The sequence below is a fragment of the Poecile atricapillus genome, chromosome 3 (genome assembly GCF_030490865.1).
Source record: "Poecile atricapillus isolate bPoeAtr1 chromosome 3, bPoeAtr1.hap1, whole genome shotgun sequence".
Lineage (NCBI taxonomy): Eukaryota > Metazoa > Chordata > Aves > Passeriformes > Paridae > Poecile > Poecile atricapillus.
This window is the reverse complement of record NC_081251.1, coordinates 34,880,901-34,898,922: the sequence shown is the minus strand read 5'-3', so window position 1 is coordinate 34,898,922 and position 18,022 is coordinate 34,880,901. Positions and strand designations below refer to the sequence as shown.

Here is an 18,022-nt window from a genome sequence, read left to right as displayed (position 1 = left end):
TTGTAGCAATACATCCTCCCGAGCGTGGCTGGGTTGTAACCAAGACCCTCAGGGTACCTTAGATAACAGAGAGAAAACCCTCCTGGGGACGTATTTCAGATGTTTTTGATAACGATAACATCATAACAACATTCTGGCAAAATCTAGTCTACGTGCGGTTTAGGGATCCCTCAAGGCACTGTTTTAAGCGTTCACGACAGGACCATGATGCGGGCCGGGGAAGCACCGGTGCCTTCGGCTCCCGCCAGTCGCGGAGCCCCACCGGGCCAGCCCCCGCGTGGGAGCAGCTCCGGCCGTGCCCGCCGCCAGCTCCGGGAGCGGGATGCGGGCGGGGGACCGGGGTCACCTGACTGCGCCGGGCCACCGATCTGCGGCGGCGGCAGCGCCGCTCGGCTCCGCTCCGTCCCGCCCTCTGCACCGGGCTAGGGGGCGGCGCTGCTGCGGCAGTAGCGCGGGGATTAGGCTGCGGGAGGATTAAGCCGCCGGCTGGAAATAGCAGCGTCGGCTCCCGGGCGTGGACGCCCAGCGCATCCCCGGCGGCGGCGGCGGCGGCGGGAGGGGACAGCCCGCCCGGCACCTGGGGCTACCGGGGCCGGGGGGACGGGGGGGGGGCTGCTGCACCGCGGGGCGCCTCGCCAGCGGGCCGGGCCGGGCAGCGGTGGCGGCGGGGGCCGGCAGTGCCCTCCCCGGAGCGGCGGCAGGAGGACGGGAGGGAAGGACGCGCTGACAGGTCGGCCGCTGGCGCTCGGTCCGTCCCGCTGTCCCTCCGCGCCGGGATGCTGCATGGCGCCGGGCGCCGCCGCATCCAGCGGCGCCCCGCAGCATCCCGGCGCGGGGGGGTCCCTGTCGGGGCCGGGGGTGGCGGTGGGGGAGGCACCGGGAGGGCAGAACATGGCGCAACGGTGCCATAATCTGCCATCGGGGAGGCGGCGGCGCGGGCGCCGCAGCGGGGCCGGGGCGCGGCGGAGGCTCCTCCGCGGGTCGGCTCGTGGGGCGGGCGCTGCCGAGGCAGGTGCGGGAGGGCCGCCTTGTCCCCATCCCGGCGGCTCGCAGCCTATCTGTGTGCAGCCTCCTTCAGCTGCCGTCATTATTTCCCCTTCATCCGTTCCTCGCGACGCCTAAAATACCCTTCTTCCTGCCCCAGGCGGCTTCTAGCGAGGCAGAGGCTTACACAACGGGGCGGGGGGGCTGCGCCTCGGGAGGGGCCGGGCTGCCCGGGGGACCATTGTGCGTGCGGCGGGGCTGTGTGAGTGGCCGTGTGAGTGTGTCCCTGCCGTGCTTCCCCCCGGCCACAGACCCGGCATCTCCCCCTCGCCTCCCGTGTGTTTCGCCCCTGCAGAGCTAGCAGCAGCCAGCACGCCGTTCGAAGATGTCGGGTCAGACGCTGACAGATCGCATCGCAGCTGCTCAGTACAGCGTTACGGGATCGGCCGTAGCCAGAGCCGTCTGCAAAGCCACCACGCATGAAGTGATGGGGCCCAAGAAAAAGCACCTGGACTGTGAGCATCCCTTTTTGTTCCCCCAGCGAAGGCCCGGGGCTGAGGAGCCTGCCCGCAGGGCACTTTAGTGGGCCTTTGAGCCGGCTGGCTGTCACGCTTGCTCTAATCCAGCTTGCAAAGCATGAGGGTGATGGGAAATCTCCAGGAGAGGATGAGTTATTATAGCATTTCTTCTCTTATTGCATAATACTGCTCTTTCGGCCATTTTTTCTCCTCTTGACCTCTTGCCTTTTATCCAGGAAGACAGTGGAAAGAGCACCTTATGGAGCAGGGGCTTGGGAAGAGGGGAGAGAATCGGACACAGGGCAAAATGGTCACTGCCCACTTCGGTCAGGATTAAGCTGGGATGAGATATACATAAATGATATTCCCAGAGCTGGCCAAGCACCAGTACGAGTGGGGCCATCTCCACAGTGCTACATCTCCAGTTCTGAAGAGGTTTGGATGATGGTGTGCTTAAATGGCAAGGCACTGGGATAATACCGTGCTGTAGACTGGGACAGCCTTTGGAGAGTTTAAGGGCAGTTGCTGAGGCCCCAAATATCTGACAGCAACTTTGTGAGCTGTCCAGTAGTTTGCCTCATGTTTTATTGAAGATGGCTGTTGGCTTTATCTCAGATTTTTGATGTATTCTGGACTGACATTAGCTAGTTAAGGCATGAAACAAGGTTGAGGCAAAACATTTATTGGAAAACGGTGAGCTAGTCATGTTTCATCCTGACTGTTTCATTTCAACTGTCAGCCACTGCTTGGAGACACCAGGTAGTAGAAGGGTGAAAGAATTTGGTCGTGTGATGTTAACTGGCCTTGTTTACCAGTAGTGTCTCTGCCCAGTGTTGAACTTGGCAGATCAACAGCAGGTGTTAATGTCTAAAACGAAGCGGGTTTCCCATGGTTTTTTTTTTTTGGATGTGGTAGGAAGTACATTCAAGTCAAGATCAGCAGGTTTTGTACCAGGCAGTCTCTTGGCTGCTGGCCATTACTAAGTAATGCTGGTGCAGGTGTTTGTAAGTACAGTTCTGATGATGCAGTATTTGTTAAAAGGAGATACCGTTACTTCTGGAAAATAATTACAGATTTCACTTCTAATGACTTTGTAGCTTACCCTCCAAGTGACAAACAGTAGGCTGGTCTTTCAGTATCTAAATGCTCTTGCAGAAATGCTCAAGAAATGCTGATGTAAGCAGCATTGATTGAAGACTCACTGGAGTTTAAACTGTTGTTTAAGTAGATAATTGGTCTTGATATCATGTATTCTGTCATGTTTTCTTGTACAGTTAAAAAAAATTATCTTGGTTATTGATGTCTCTTCTATGTTGTTGTTTGGTAGCTGTCAACACTTTTTAATCTGTAGGCCGAGTCTGGACTGTCCTATACCGAACATATGTGTTACTAGAAGCTTTAGCTTAAAAAAATCATAGCTCATGTATTTGAAAGCATGGTGTTTCTGTGTGTCTGTGTGTTTCTGTGTGTATATACATATATAAATAAAAGTACTATCTGGAATAGGCAGGATTAAAGTGAGGTAGAAGTAATCTACCGGTGTTAGAGTAAGGACTGTAAAGGGTTTGTGTTTGGATATTGGTGGTAACATTACTACTCAAGAAACTGGGTGTATTGGAGGCAGAAGGCAGTAAAATCCACAGAATTTTGTATCTACCTGCATGTCACATATTAAAGAGGAAAAGAATTTATAATTTCCTGGGAAGACTTCTTATTTTCTTTTTTTTTCTCTTTTTTTTTTCTTTTATTTTTTCTTTTCTATTTTACAAGCTTTAAATAACAGTTCAGAGTTTAATTGGCTGGGTGCATTTCAAATTGGATAAGTAGCATTTGAAGATGTGAAGAATGAAATGTAAAACTTCCCAGTTGCTTACAATAAGTTTTATATCAAAGTATAAAGGATTTAGAAGATTAAAAATTCAGGTTCCAGAGCAAGATGGTTGGAGTGATGCCTTATGAAGCGCTGTAATTCTGGTATTGATGTTGGGGTTCTGTGTCCTTAGGGAACTCCATAATTTTATTTAGTGTTTTAGTGGCCAGGTGTCAAGTCACACAGCCTGTCTTTCACTGCCCTACTTAACAACTGGGCTTTGTAAATTAAATTCAGAGATCAACTATTGAACATGGGTTAAGTAGTCCTGTAAGTGTAGGATACAATGGTGCCTGTTCTCGTGTGTTTTCTGCAGAAGGTAATAATTCCAGAGTGTTATAGGGAGATAATAGGTGATAAGGTGAAAGGTGGTATGTGAGGAAGGGAGAAAAGAACAGAATTATTGTCTTCAGTGTAGGAAAGCTGAGTTGCTAAGTGTTTACTTTTGTCTGGTTTTCTGTACTTGCTATAGCTTTCAAATGCAGACTGTAATATAGATGCTACTGTCTTTCAGCATGGGCTCTTGGTTCTAGACAGGCTGGTCACTTGAAGGAGTACTAAAGTATCATTCAGTTGCTATCTTGTGCTTGTTAACGGGATTTACCATTTGCTTGAACTACAGATCTTCTACTAGTGAATTTCAACAACTGCTGGAAGTAGTGCCAGATGGCATTAAATGAGCTGCTCAGGTCCCTGTGATGGGAAAAGGAATGTAAATCTAGGATGCTCTGATGGTTTGGGACAGTAGAGCTCTGACCATTTTGGACTTACAAAACTATTGTTATCCAAAAGTTGTCTAAAAAAATCTTGTTGTCTAAAAGTTGTCTAAAAATGATACGGATTCCTATCCCTCAGCTAACCAATGTTTGTTAGCTACATTATTGTTCCTGTGAAGAAGTGGGGAATTAGTAACTTTATTTTGATGCAGTGGGAAGGGCCATTGCGGAGTGTGTGAATGAGGCATATGGGCTACATTAGGGATATATAAACTGATAATTCCAGTGGGAAGGCGGTACTGTGCACAGCATAGGAGTTTGTGTCTTAGAATTGTTCTGAAAGATGTATTAAGGCTTCGCTGAGGGCTTAATTGTGTGGGCCAAGTAAAAGGCTGCTTCCAGCCTCAAATGGGAATGACTCTGATGGTATCAACAGGGAGATGCTTTTGGAGAAGGGAAATAACATGACTTCCAAATGTGAAATGAAAATGTGATCTCAACTTAGCTCTTTTTATAGGATCTCACTCAGAAACAGACCTTCAAGCTTTCATTTAGGGAAGTGAATTGAAAACTAGTGAGGTTGTTGCGTTTGCAGATGGTTGTAACAAGTTCCTGTTTCTGAAAATGATAGAAATGGCTGGGATTTTTCTCGACTTATTTTGCTGAGTGAATTGCTTTGCAGCAGGGGGAAGTTCTGCAATGTGTATTCTGAAAAGACCACATGTGTCTCCTTACTTCTTCAAAGTAATTCTCATAAGGTAGAGGATGTTCCCAGAAGCCTGATCAAGAATTGGGAGATGTTTGCGAAAAGTCAAAACAAAGCAGATGAATATCAGGATTTGATTTTCTGTGGCTGTGGAGATGACCTGTGTATCTGCTGTAACTTGTTATCATTTATCATCCCAGGTCTAATTTTGACCATTTGCATGTACCTGGCAAGCGGGGGGGCTCTAAAAATAAGTTTATAGTTTAATTCATGGTGGTAACTTAGCTGCAGGGCTGGTGTTGGTATTTTGCTTGTACAGACACTTCTTTCCTGTAGTGTTCTACCTTACTTCTGAAGTCTCTGGTGTTGACCTAACAAGCTTGAATCACTGTGGTCTTTAGTGTTGAAACAGAAGTTTCTGTTGACCAAAAGCAATGTGTTAAACTTTTTTGCCTAGACTCAGTAAAGGTGATGTGCTGGGTCCCACAGGTTAGTCTTAGGAACCTCTGTCTTACTCCTGAGGAATATGTCTGTCTCTGCTTTTTGGGAAAAGTTGGGGGTCAGTGGAACTACCTTGAGTCCCTAGACTTCAGTGTCTATTGACTCAGTGGGTTAAAGGATCAGGTTAACTAGGGTGTGTACATTTCAGAAGTTGTTTAATACTGAAGTGGTTTGGGGAGTGTTCCAAGACTGTTGGCACTTGTGGCCCTTTCCTAGAGGGAGTAGTGCAGATGTACTGCATTGCTCTGCAGTCCTGGTGACACTCAGTCTCTACAGCTGTAGGAGTATCTTCAAGAAAATTGCCAAGAATGGAGTCCCTGTACACACTGGGCTTAATCCTTCACACCTTTCTACTGAAACTGCTTTTATGTCTCACTGTATCTTGTATTGCAGTAATTTGTCACAGTTTCTAGGTATGAGAGAACTGACTTTGTTTAAATGTTACCACTGAAGATAGCTGGAATACCCTGTCTCGGTTCTTGTCATAGATGGTGTGAATTTTATAGTGTAAACTCCTCTGTCACCCAATGAATTGCTGTCATACCTGAAAAGAAAAAAATATCTAAGTAAGCAGTTATTTTCTTTAATTCTTTATTGGATGATGGATTAGCACATTTATTGAGTGTAAGGACACATCATCAGTTTTTATGTTGAATGGCTGTTTCTGTGGGCTTCTATCATGTCCTTTCTCAAAAGGGTATTGAGGACACACTTCATCTGGACGCATGCAGATCTCTGAATAGGAGTAGAAATAAATGTCTGTCATGGGTAAGGAGAGGTAATAAACATGCTTTTTATATTACTTGTTCTTGAATATTTATGTGGCGTTAATTTTCAATTCCCCCCCCGCCCCACACTGTTTTTAAGGTATGTGTAATACCAAGAGAAGACTGCCCTTCTAATCAAGTTACGACTTGGCCAGTTCTTCAAAATATGTTTGAATCAGGGTAGAAGTTTGAATTCACCTTAAGATCCAAATGTTGAAATATGGGCAGGATCACTTGATCCTGTGCATTTCAACTGTTCTGTGTGTAAGTTGTCTTATGGTGCAATGCCTAAGAAAAGGAGGAGGGAAGATGAGGGAACAAGAAAATGAGTAGGCACTGTAATATTAAACTTTTTTTTTTCATGTAAGCAGTGTAACTTGATAAAGATTGACTAGCCCTGAAGGCAGGTATTCTTAGCCTTTTTCAAAAGTAGGCAAGATCCTTCTCTTAAACATGCTTTTTCAAGGTCATGGATGACAAATTCTGGGACAAGTCAGATCTTTCTGTTGTACTGACTTCCGTTGTAGGCCTTGATAATGGAGTAGCTATTTATGAGATGGTCAGGATGACAGTGACCAAAGCATGGTTTTAATCACTTCTCTTTAGTAGCTGAGTATATTTCATAGTAGTCTCATAGTGTTGCTCCCTTCGATCTTGGCAGCAATTGAACATCTTCTAAATGACAACAAAAATCTGCAGGTTTGATTGATTTTTGTGTTTTGATTTAATCTGTGTCTCTGATTTCCCAGCCTCACTCTTATACCCTTTATCTTCTGTGCATGCCTTATATGGGCCTGTCACACTATTGAGGAATTCTGTGAAGTTTCCAAGAAAATGCTCTGTAGGTGAGGTCAGTCCATGCTTCTGTGTCTCTGCCATTTGAAGGACCCTCTGAAAAGTAGATGACAGCATAACTTTGAAGGGTATGAAGGCCACACATTTTGTCTGCTTCTTGCTGGACTGAGAAATTGGTAGCCAAAGAGGAGAATTTCCTGCTCTTGCAGCTCCCACCTTTGAAGAAAAGGTAGTGTACTAGAGCCACACTGCTTTTAGTATTTTTCTACTGCTGCTCAAGATTCTTGAGACTACTTTGCTCTTCCTTCCCTGCTTACCTTCCCCCAGTGCTGGGTGTCCATGACAAGTTTTTGGCTGCAGGGCTGGCCTTCAGGAAAGGAGATGAGGACATGCTATGTGCGAGACACAGCCTGCTCCACGGTGGATCTGCTGCAACACACAGCTGAGCCCAACCACCAAGATTGTGACACCTCAAGGAAAGCAAACTTAAGAAAAAGCAGAAAATACTGGACAGACAGGGGAAGTGGGAAAAAGAAATGGCAGAGAGAACACCAAGGTTAGAGATGGGGCAGGAGGTACAGGGTGCACTCCATGGTGCCAGAGCAGGTATCCTCTGCAACGTCTGGAAGAGACTTGGGTTCTCGGAAGTCACAGCTGCAGCATTTCCCAGTGCTACCAAAACCTTGCCATGTGTGTCCAGTTCCCTGCCACCGAAGAAAACAAAGGGATAGACCTTCCTCAGTCAGCTATGGACATGCTGTTTGCTGAAGGAGATAGCTCCAGTATTTCTGAGGTTGGGGAAAAATTGGGGGTGGAGTGATGGCATTATATCCCTTCCCTGTGCCTTACTATAGCATAAAGGTGAGTCCAAACAGTACTAAATAGTATCCATTAGTTGTCATGCCCTGTTCCTTTTTTGGAGCACAGATTGGGATGCTGGTATGGGTGGAAAAGCACAGGCACTGTTGTGTGCCTTGGGTAAATACAGGACTCTCACCAGTGAGTGATAATCACACATGGTGTGCAGATTAGGAATAGTATTCTGGCTGGTTGGGAGAGAGGGCTTTAAAATACTGTGAAAATGAAAAAGCAAGGAGTAAAGCAAGCCAGGAAGTCAGGTTCTCATTGCAGGACGTATAAAGAAAAGGATGGGTCATCTGGCAAAGGACTGAACACTGAACTCAGACTAAATGAGAGGATAGAAGCCTTCCTGGTAGCCTTGCAGGCAGTGATCTGTAGCGCAGGGTTTGCAGCAGTACTTTCGTTCCTCTGAGTCAGCAGTATCAGCAAGATTGCAGTGTGAAGCCTTACTGGTAAGCTGATATTAGAGTATCCTGCACCATCAGATTCAGCATGGCTGCTTTATTTTCCTTCTGTCCAAAATTTTGCTTGGATGAGAGCTGCTGGCTTAAATTAACCTGAATAAACCAGATGTTGGCAATTGCTGGAAGGCAATTGGAATACTTGGCAGAGTCTAGCTTTTCACTTTGCAGACTATAGTAAGGTCTGCTCTTTCTGGAATCTTGCAAACCATATGCTAGACCCTTAAAAGTGTTTTTAATGCTTTTAATCTTGCTATTTTGATCATGTTTACTTCAGAGCTGGCTGAAAGTACTCAAAATCAATACAAAACTCGTTTTGTTTGTGGTCATAAAATCTTCTCTTTAGGTTGTGAAACACATTTACTGAAGCAGTTGAGAGCTGTAGTTCACTAAGAGAGGGAATATACTCTAATATCCATCTGCACTAGCATCAGAAGTGGTATTGGACATCAGCCTTGAAATGAATGTAGGTGGGATACTAGAACAGGATTTTCTAGGCTGCTAGCAAATGGGGCATTCATTGGGCATCTGAGGCTCACGGCTTAGTTGTAGTCACAGGAAATGACAGTGCACAATTATTACCACTGACTTCTGGACCAGCAAAGTCTAAATGCCTTTCTGTTTCTCTTTTCTGCCCAGGATAATGTCATCTCATGCTTTGTTGTAGATTATATCTGTATCTTAACTTAGTTTAATGAAAGAGACTGGATGCTAAAAGGTCCTGATGTTATGCTAATTTGTCTCTATGTAATTTTTACTCTGGCCCTCTGAGCAGAGGCAGCATGTCAGTTGGTTGCCTTTCCTAGTCTATTTTTTCTAGCTATTGATAAAAGTCAAGTGTGTGATGATGTTTTTTGTAGGGGGGATTTTGTGAGTAGATAGACATGGTCATGCTTGAGAACCACAAAACTTTGCCTCTCATGTGTACTGAGAACTGCAGGCTGCTGACAGGACGTGTCTGCAGCTTGGGTCTGACTTGTGGTAATCAACTCCATTTGGTCTTAAGCCAATATGCAAAATTGCCACAGGTAAAAAGCAAATTGGCAGGAACTCCTGTGTTGCAACTGGGCTGCAGAATTCTGACAGAACAGTTGAGCCATACGCTTTGACAAGGTTGCTTTACTGACTCAAAGAAGGAATGAAAAAGAATTGCTCATTGTTTTTAAGTGTTTAGGAGTCTAGGTTATGGCTGAGATGCAAAAGGCTGGTAAGGGTACATTGGAGAGTTTGGTGTCCACTTGAGCTAAGATTGTTCTACCATACAATTAAAGGACCGAAGGACATGTCTTTTTAAGAAAATGTCTTAAACTTTTCTGTCCTAGGAAGTGATACAAGGCTGTGGCTTGACTGCTGACAGTACAGTGCTTCACTTGAAACTGCCTTTTGGCTTGGCACAAGCGCAGATGACATGATGGCAGCGGGTGCTCCCATAGCAGATGGTCAGGGGTTAGCCTGCAGAGCCTGGCAGGCTCCTGGTGCCTTTAGTGTAGTTTTGTTATATATCTTAAATCCCTCTGATACTTCACAGAATGTTCTAAAATGGTCCTCCACAGAAGAGAGAGAAAGACATGACTGCTTGAAGCATGAATAAAACATGCTGACTTGTCACCCACCTTGTTTAAATATATGCAAGTTCACAAGTTTAGAGGAAGGTCCTCAGAGTAAGGCAGTGATCAGTGATCCTGCCACAGTGCAGGACAGCACTAGGAGGGGGCACATCCTTGACATAATTGAGGAGCTGACCTAGATGCACTTCAGTGGGAGCTCAAACTGCTTTTCACAGGACTCTTCTTTTCACTTCTTGCTTCAGGGAGTGTAGGACTTGTGTGAAAGGGGCAAGCCAGCTGGCCTGTTTCCTGCCTCTGAAGGCTACATATAGGTCAAATATAGATGAAAACTTTAACTTATCATTGCATCAGTCCTTTAGCAGCCCTGGAGTTTTCAAGTCCAACCTTTTAAAATGGAGACTTGGGTTTGGATCCTGTTGCGTGACTCTGGAATCCAGAGTATGTTTATTGTGCTTGTAGCTCCTGATCTAAGTTTTATAGCTTCATCTAAATGTATTTATAGGAGAATGTACATTTTTCTAAGGGACAGCAAGCCAGAAGCAATTCAACATACTGAGTGTGCCAGTGTTTTGAAGACTGTACATTTTATTTTCAGTGATGTTTTGTTGCTGACAAGTGAAACAATGTTATTTTCATATGTCAGTCTTACCTGTGATTTTCTGATCTGATCTTTCGTTCTATGAAATGACTATGAAATACTCTACATTAGTGTTTTTCTGGTTTGGCTAAGTTGATTTAAACTTCAGATTGCTTTGTTGGTGGTGAATGGCAAGAGTGTTAACAGACAAGCTTTGCTGTACTTGTAATAGGTGAGTTTAAAGAGCTGCTTCTTGTTCATCAGAAAGCTGAAAACTTCTTAGACACTATTATGAGAAACTACCTTTCAAATATCATGCTCCATATCAAGAGTTAAATTGACACTTCTGGGTGTTCCAGTCTAGAAATCTGACTCTTCACAAAGCTGTGCTGCCTGGATGTGAGCTGGTGTGATGGATTCCAAGTTCCTCACTCATCAGTAGCTTGGTAAGAGACTTCTTCTGCCAATGGCAAATGCATCATCCAGAGGTATTGGTGACTTCAAACTGTTGATAGCAGCTTAGTACTGTCAGGTTTTTTAAACTGTTGGTAGCCCTTACTGCATCTTGTATCTCTCAGGTGGATGTTCCATTGAATTTAACATTTTGGAGGGTTTTTGCAGCATCAAGAAATCTGCAGTGTGTGAAAGGCTGCCCGCTCATGTTGAAGAGTCAAGTCTATTGGAAGTAGACTTCAATTTTTTCAAGATTTTTGAGACTTAAACTCACCTGCCTGTGTGACAGAAGAAAAAGATTATAGTTTAGCTGATGTAAAACAAGGGAATGGACATAAAGGAATTGTGCAGTCTTGTATTTTACCATTTGTTTTTCTTAGCACAGAGAGGGTAGAGCTGTGTCTAACTGTGAAGGATATCGTCATTTTGTTAAAAAGACTGTTCTAAGGCACAGCATTCACATATGAGGCAGCCATCTGGTTTTATGAACTCTGCTTTATGGTAGATACATAGGAACAAGACAATGGATTGAAATGAGAGCAGTCATGTTAGAAAGGACTTGCTGCTTGGTTGGAGCTGCTTCAGTGTGCTTCCAGGAGGTCATACTGTTGCACTGGCTTGTGCAGAGGTTTGCAGTACACTTGGTTTCTTTTTCCTACAGGTATGCTCATGTTTTTGGCAGGGCTGCTTTCATGCTTGTGGGGATTTCATTCATAGTTAAAGGATTATGTGTCATTATGTGGCATCCACTGATGAAAAAATTGAACTCTTAGAATAGTCTTGCTGAGAGAGTAGTAAAAGCATGGACCATGGTCTGGATATCGAGTCAGATGTGTCAGCTTCTGAGGCTGCCTACTCAACCCGTCTCTTTCCAGCACAAAGGCTGTAGCTGATTATCATGTCACTGAAGTTGTTGGCATGTTGTCTTAACGCCACCTGATTTTTTTTGGTTTTTTTGTTGATGTATTCCCAAAATGTAACAGCTAAGTACTGGAGCTGGAACATCAGGCTTCTTGCAATGTATTTTCAGTCTTGTTCAGCTTTTTAGTGGATTACAAATTGCTGTTCTGGGCAGAGTTGATAATTTAGTGATAGCTTCATTTCTACAAATTTATTGAAAACAAATGGTTTTCTGAGAAAAGGAGATAATTTGGGGGTAGAATTCTCAGACTGCAGCGTGGCAACTGAAAGAGCCCAGGTATCATGCCTCAGCTGATTACCACTTTCTGCCAGATGTGTTTGGAGCGCAAGATCAGCCCAGCATGTAAAGGCTGATTAGGATTAGAGAATGCTGTAGTACAGAGATTACAGTGCTATTGTGGAAAATGTGAAATCCTTGTGTTTCTGGTCTAGCTGTACTCTCTACCTAAAAGCTGCAGCTGATCCTGTTACTGATATTCCAGCAAGCACCCAAGTGATAAGAGTTATCAATTGACACAACCAACAGGTAATGTTAGGGGTTGGTCACTTTCATGGAAGGATAATAACAGGCCACAGCTAGAATCCTGGTATCAGGTTATGGATGTGCCTAATGTCAATAGGTAATTGACAATAGTAATTTAAGTAGATTTTATTGACTGTTATCCTTCTAAGCAATAATCTTGCAACTCTATAATGCCTTTAAAATTGCTTTGTTGTTTGCAGCAAGAGGTAAGATGCAAGAGAACTGTCACTTTAATGCTTGCATGGATGGAGAGAACAATTCCCTTAGAGGAAATTGAATAAATGCTTTGACGGCTTGGCAGAAGATTGGCTAGTGGTTGTAGTAGCGTCTCTAAATTAATGTGTATTTTGGTCAAGGCTTCCAAGTTTGAAGTGCTGAAGGAAATGTCTTGTAGAATGAGGTCTGAGATTTGCCATGCAGGATAAAAGTTCATTTTCCTGTGAAGTTATTGGTCAAAAGCTATTTTTAACGTTTTTTAACATGGCTTTTTCCATGTCTCTTCTTCCCCTAGAGTTTGGCATTTAAGATGCCATATATACAATACAATGGGAAATAGCATTTCTCCAAGACAACTGCTGTTTAATTTTGACCTTATAATCATTGGTTGGTGTCCATCAAATGGGAATGGAATTTTGCATATCTTAAACTATTAAGAGTCATGCAAAAAAGGCACTGCAATAATGATTTGTGGCTCAGCTCTTACTTCCAGTAAATCAATAAAACAGAGAAGTGGCACATTTAGCTCTGAATTACTTGCTGTTTCATATCACCTTAAGCAGAAATGCTTCAATCTTGTATTTGAGCAGAAAAATGTATGTTTCTGTTGAGCTAGTTGTGGAGCAGGATTTGTGTGGAAAGAGGGTTTGAAGTGGGTTCTGTGGTGGAGAGAAAAAAATGATTAAAGTTGTGATTTCTCGTCTTTCCTCTACTTTGCTGAACTTGTATTATTGCCTGAGATTATTTGGTATGCATAGTAAGTGAATCTGTATGAATGAAGTTCATGATTGAGCTTCTTATGACTTTGGACAGGGAGAAGATTCCATGCTTGATAACTAATACTTTTCCTATAGTGAAGATGTTTAAAAAAGCTGTGGTAGCTGTAGTGGGGAAGAAAGCAGGCAGAATTCTTGGGGCCTTTCCCCCTTTGGTGTTCTGGCTTTGTATGCATGAGTCTAAAAAGGTGCTTTCTGTAGTATGTTGGTACTAGAAAGTTTGTGTAGCCTATCTTCTGTTATTCATATAGGTCATTCATGAGTAAAAACGAAGCTTTTATTCTTCTGACTGTTTGGATCACGGGTGTCAGCAAGGTCTCAGACTTCATTCATAAAATATATTAATTGCTAATTAATTTGCAGTCTTAAAGACTATACTTAAATGACTGCTCCTTAACACTGAGCTTCTGCAGCTGGCCTGAATGTCTCCTTTCAGTTCTGCTACTCCCCTTGAGGGAGCTCCAGTGTAAACATTAAAGGTAGTGCACACTGTTCTCCCCCAGAGGCAGTGGAGCTCAAAGTTCTGGGAACCTTTCTTGTATGTAAAAAATATTCATAGTTCATGAAATTTGAAGAAATTTCTTAAAGCAAGATCAATTTTTTTTTAACACACTTTCCCTCTATAATTCGTACTTAGAGAGACAGCTGCTGTAGTTGCAGTCTTTTAGATCCATCAGATATAAAAGATGGTAGAAGACCATCTGATGGTTGGCTTTTATTTCCTGTTTCCAAGAGACCTGAACCTGAACCTCTCAGAAGCAAAAACCGTACATATAAATAATTAAGTGCAGCATAACTGATGTAACACTGCTAATGAGCTAGGGTGATTTTTGCAGATGACTTAAAGCCAAATATCTTGCCTTGATATATTGGCTAAGGAGGGGTACAAACCATATGGAAGTATGTTGGAATAAAATCCAGCAGTATGTATGGGCAGTAGATTTTTCACTTTGTTTCAAAAGAAGTATTTGACAATATAGGAAGTGGTGCACTGTTATATTTAAAAAGGAGTAGTGAGGTAATAAGATGATTCTAAGGCTAATTAAACCCTCAGGATGAGAAATGGGAGGATGCTTCAAGAGAAATTTGCTAGTACTTAGTCATTTACCCTGTCTCTCTGCAGACCCTTCATGTGATTGATAGGTTCTGCAAACACTTAATACTTTGGGTAGTACAATATGCCTGTGAGTAAGCAGAGAGGAAGAAATTGTATATAAAAGCTTGTCTTGGTGCGGAGTGCTGTTGTGTGGTTCAAAGACTGATTGCCATGACCTTTCAAACTTCAGCGAGTATTTGTCCTCACAAGAGTCTGAGGTTAATTTTGGAAGGAGGAGGTATTTGAAGTACGGCTGGAGAGAGGTGTTAGCACCCCCAAGAGCTAAAGCTGCATTATCGGGAGTCTGAAGTACCTGGAGGGCACATGCTCAGTTGCAGATTGTGTTTAGGTTTGTTGAGTTGGCATAGGCATGGAAGTTCCAAGGCAGTATCTGAAAGAGGCTGGACTTGGATAAAGGGTAGCCTTGCTGGCATCAAGGTGGGATACAGCAAGCCTTGAGGCAGACTTTTGTGGAGGAAGGAAGAGAGAGCGTTCACTGCTGTCAGGGTGATTGTTACAAGCCAGATCAAGATGTGTGCTTGTGTAGACAGTGAAAAGAATAAATTACAAATTATAACCTCAGAAATGAATTCCAAACTCTTTTCCATGGAATTACCTGATAGTCAAACAACATTCAAATTATCTAATGTTCTTATGAACAATTGTTGTAGAAGCAGAAGCTGGTAACTTTGTTCTGCTTTCCAGTACTGTTTTGTGGTCAGGTTTCTGTTCGGGGAAGTTCAGCTCTTGTGTTTGTTAGCACAATGCTCTAGTAGCTTCCTAATACAGTTCTGTCTTGCAGGGGATGATCTGTACTCTTGCCTATTTAACTTTCTTGGTTGAGGCTTGTAAACTCATACTCTGAGTTGCTTCTTTCTGTTCTTGGCTAGCCTAGATTTGGAACAATCATGCATTTAATTTTCAATAGGTTCAAAGCATTATTTAAATACTTATAAGTGAGAAAAAAAAACTTCTGAAGAGTATTGTAGCATTTGAGTAGTTGTGAGGAAGATCTGTAAGGGGGTGACTGCTGGAGAGATTTGGCAAAGTTTAGGAACTGAATGTATGACACAGCTCAGATGCTGAGGCAGCTTGTGTGTTAATTCAGTCTGGAATGACAGCTGCTTTTAAGTTGGCACTGATATTCCTCTGAGCAGAGAGGTCTCATGCTCTGCTGCTGTTTCTCTGCATACTGAAATGTAAATTGTGAATAATTAATAATGAACTGGGAAATCCCAGGTCTGCTTATTAAAGAATTGGGGGGGGGAGGGATGGGGGGGGGGGGTGTGGACAAAACAAAATAGGGAAAAATCCCTGCCCAGATTCAGAATACCATCTGTAAAAGGTAAATGACCAAGAGATTCTTTGAAGTATTGTATAATCTCTCTCATTAAGGAAAAAATCAAACAGAAAACAAACTAGAAACTAGTTTCTAAACTAGTTTAAAAGAGTCTGAAATTCTGAAACCTTTGAAATGTTCTTATTGTTCCTTTTCTTTACCTTATGAGTTTAACAAACATTGAAGCTAATCCCATCTTTTAGTGGACTCTTCAAAATGTCATGAAGAGAGAGCCAAGGTCTCTTAACTTGCTTCAGTCTGCCTCAGTGAGCCCTCTACCACTCTTCCTCTATTTGGCAGGTTTGCCTTTTTATTAATGGAGGTATTAATTAGAGAAGTAAACCTAGAGTATGATTAAGTTACAGTTGTCTTAAGTGTGGGTGGAAAAATTGGCCTGTCCAACAGCTTAAAAACTGCTGTTTAAATTTAAGTTACAGTGTCAGAGAACTGATAACCATTCATTTCTTCTATTGCATTGATTTTCCATCTCAAAGCTTAACTAGAAAAAGTGCATTCAAGTAAAATTATAATTTTTAAAAGTATCTTTAATTGAAGAAGTCTTTAAAATAGCAACTACAAAAATGTAAAGAGAGGAAGTAGAAGAAATCATGTACTGTGATTTGGCAATTGTGATTTACTAAACAAATGAATTTAAATAAGGCCTATATAGATCTTTATTCTCCAATTACTTCGCTTCTGTGAAATTTGTGGTAAAAGCACTTGCTGCTATTGCAGTACAATTCTAATTTCTGACTGTACCTGTAATTTGTATTTGAGCTCAGTTTCTGGGTTTGGGGATTAGGTGTCAGTGTACTGGATGCCTGCAGTAGCAGAAACTTCTGCAGAAAGGTACCTTTAATCCTTGTTTGCCCTACTTGTGTGTGCCCCAAATGGAATCAACTTTGAAAGATTCCTTCCTATGGTTTCTGTTGGCTTGTTCTTCATCTTACTTCTTTAATTACTTCTTAATATTACCTATTTTGTATTAGCAAATGTACCTGTGACTTCCTTGGAAGACTAAACTTTTTTGTCTTTTGTCCGCCCAGCAAATGTCTGAATCTGTATATTTTGGAAATAGAATTTCTAGATTTTTTTTTTCCCTGTATACGATTTCTTTTCCCTTGTATCTGTTCTTCCTTACCACATTAAAGTAAAATTAATTTTTCCAACGCTTATTTTAAAATTTAACTTAGCCACCAAGCTCTTCTGCTCAGTTTCTTAAATTTAGCTGTGCTGGTGCTTCATTCCAGATGCTGATGGTTGTTGGTTAAGCTGAGAGTCTTTAGCACTGGGAAAAGAAACCCAGGAAATTTGAATACCTTATCTTTGTGGTGTGACTAAATGGGAAACAGCTCTGTGAGAATTATCCCCCAACCCCCAATCTCCTTTTTCTGGCCTCAGATGACAAGTGACATCTTCATGCATGGTTTAATTCTTTTCTGTGCACTGAAAGTAATAGACTTAATTTTAATCGTGCCTCTGTTTTGCACAGTATAATTACTCATGTCCTAAAACATTCAGAGCTGCAGACTGAGATGCTGTACCCTCCAGCAGATGGAGAGGAGACAGAAATGACTGAGTGATTTAAGAAGCAATTCTGTGGTATCATATAGCAGTGCCTTGTTGCCTCCATTGCCAGCATGTCTGTGGCTGGACTTCTCTGGGGTTTCATTATCTAAAGTGCAGTGATGGAATACACAATTTATAGTGTCCTTCTTTCGCAGAAATCAACATACTGAAGCCCAAGACTGAAATCTTACAAATTTGATGTATTTCCTCATATAAGTAAACAAAAGCTGTCACCTGCAGTAAAATCTCTGAGTGGGGTAAACAGTGAGTAAGCCACTTGTGACTTGCTTCTAGGCTTTTACAAACCAGTCTTCTGTATTGCATTAATCAGCAGTACAGAATAAAAGATCATTGGCCTGTTTGTGTACCACAAGATCAAGGAGAATTCTTGGAGCTCTGTGATCTTGTATTGCTGTCATTCAATAGCATGGCTTTGCTGCTATAATACTTTGTCTGCAGAACTGCCTCCTTCAAGGGTAGTATTACTGAGGTTGTAGGATTAAACACATTTCAGAAGGTGTTTTGCAAAAAACTTCAAACCCAGCTTCCATAACCAAGACAAAAAAATGCCATGACAATATACATTTTCAATTCAAACCTGGCAAATGGATAACATAATTTTTGTCTCCTGTATCATCCCAGAAAAGCATTCCCCTGGCCTGAAACTGAGGACAACTTGCACCTTTTATGCCCATAAAATAGACAGCTTCATATGCAAGCAAGTACTACAGTTTTCCCAAGCTTCTGACTCTGAGCTAGAGATTTTTTGGATCTTAAATAAAATAAGTCTTTGTAATAGAAGGTA

At 42.6% G+C, this 18,022-nt stretch overlaps 1 protein-coding gene across 5 annotated transcripts in view; it reads left to right on the top strand.

Annotated features, from left to right (window-relative positions):
- The first annotated feature begins 621 nt into the window (after positions 1-621).
- The window catches only part of SNAP91 (synaptosome associated protein 91), a 62,541-nt gene continuing 45,140 nt past the window's right edge, over positions 622-18,022 (top strand). For all 5 annotated transcript variants that reach the window (XM_058836375.1, XM_058836374.1, XM_058836373.1 and 2 more), the window contains exons 1-2: positions 622-730; positions 1,340-1,499. In XM_058836375.1, the coding sequence (XP_058692358.1) occupies positions 1,370-1,499 (130 nt within the window). In that variant the 5' untranslated portion in view covers positions 622-730; positions 1,340-1,369. The remainder of the gene's footprint in view (positions 731-1,339; positions 1,500-18,022) is intronic.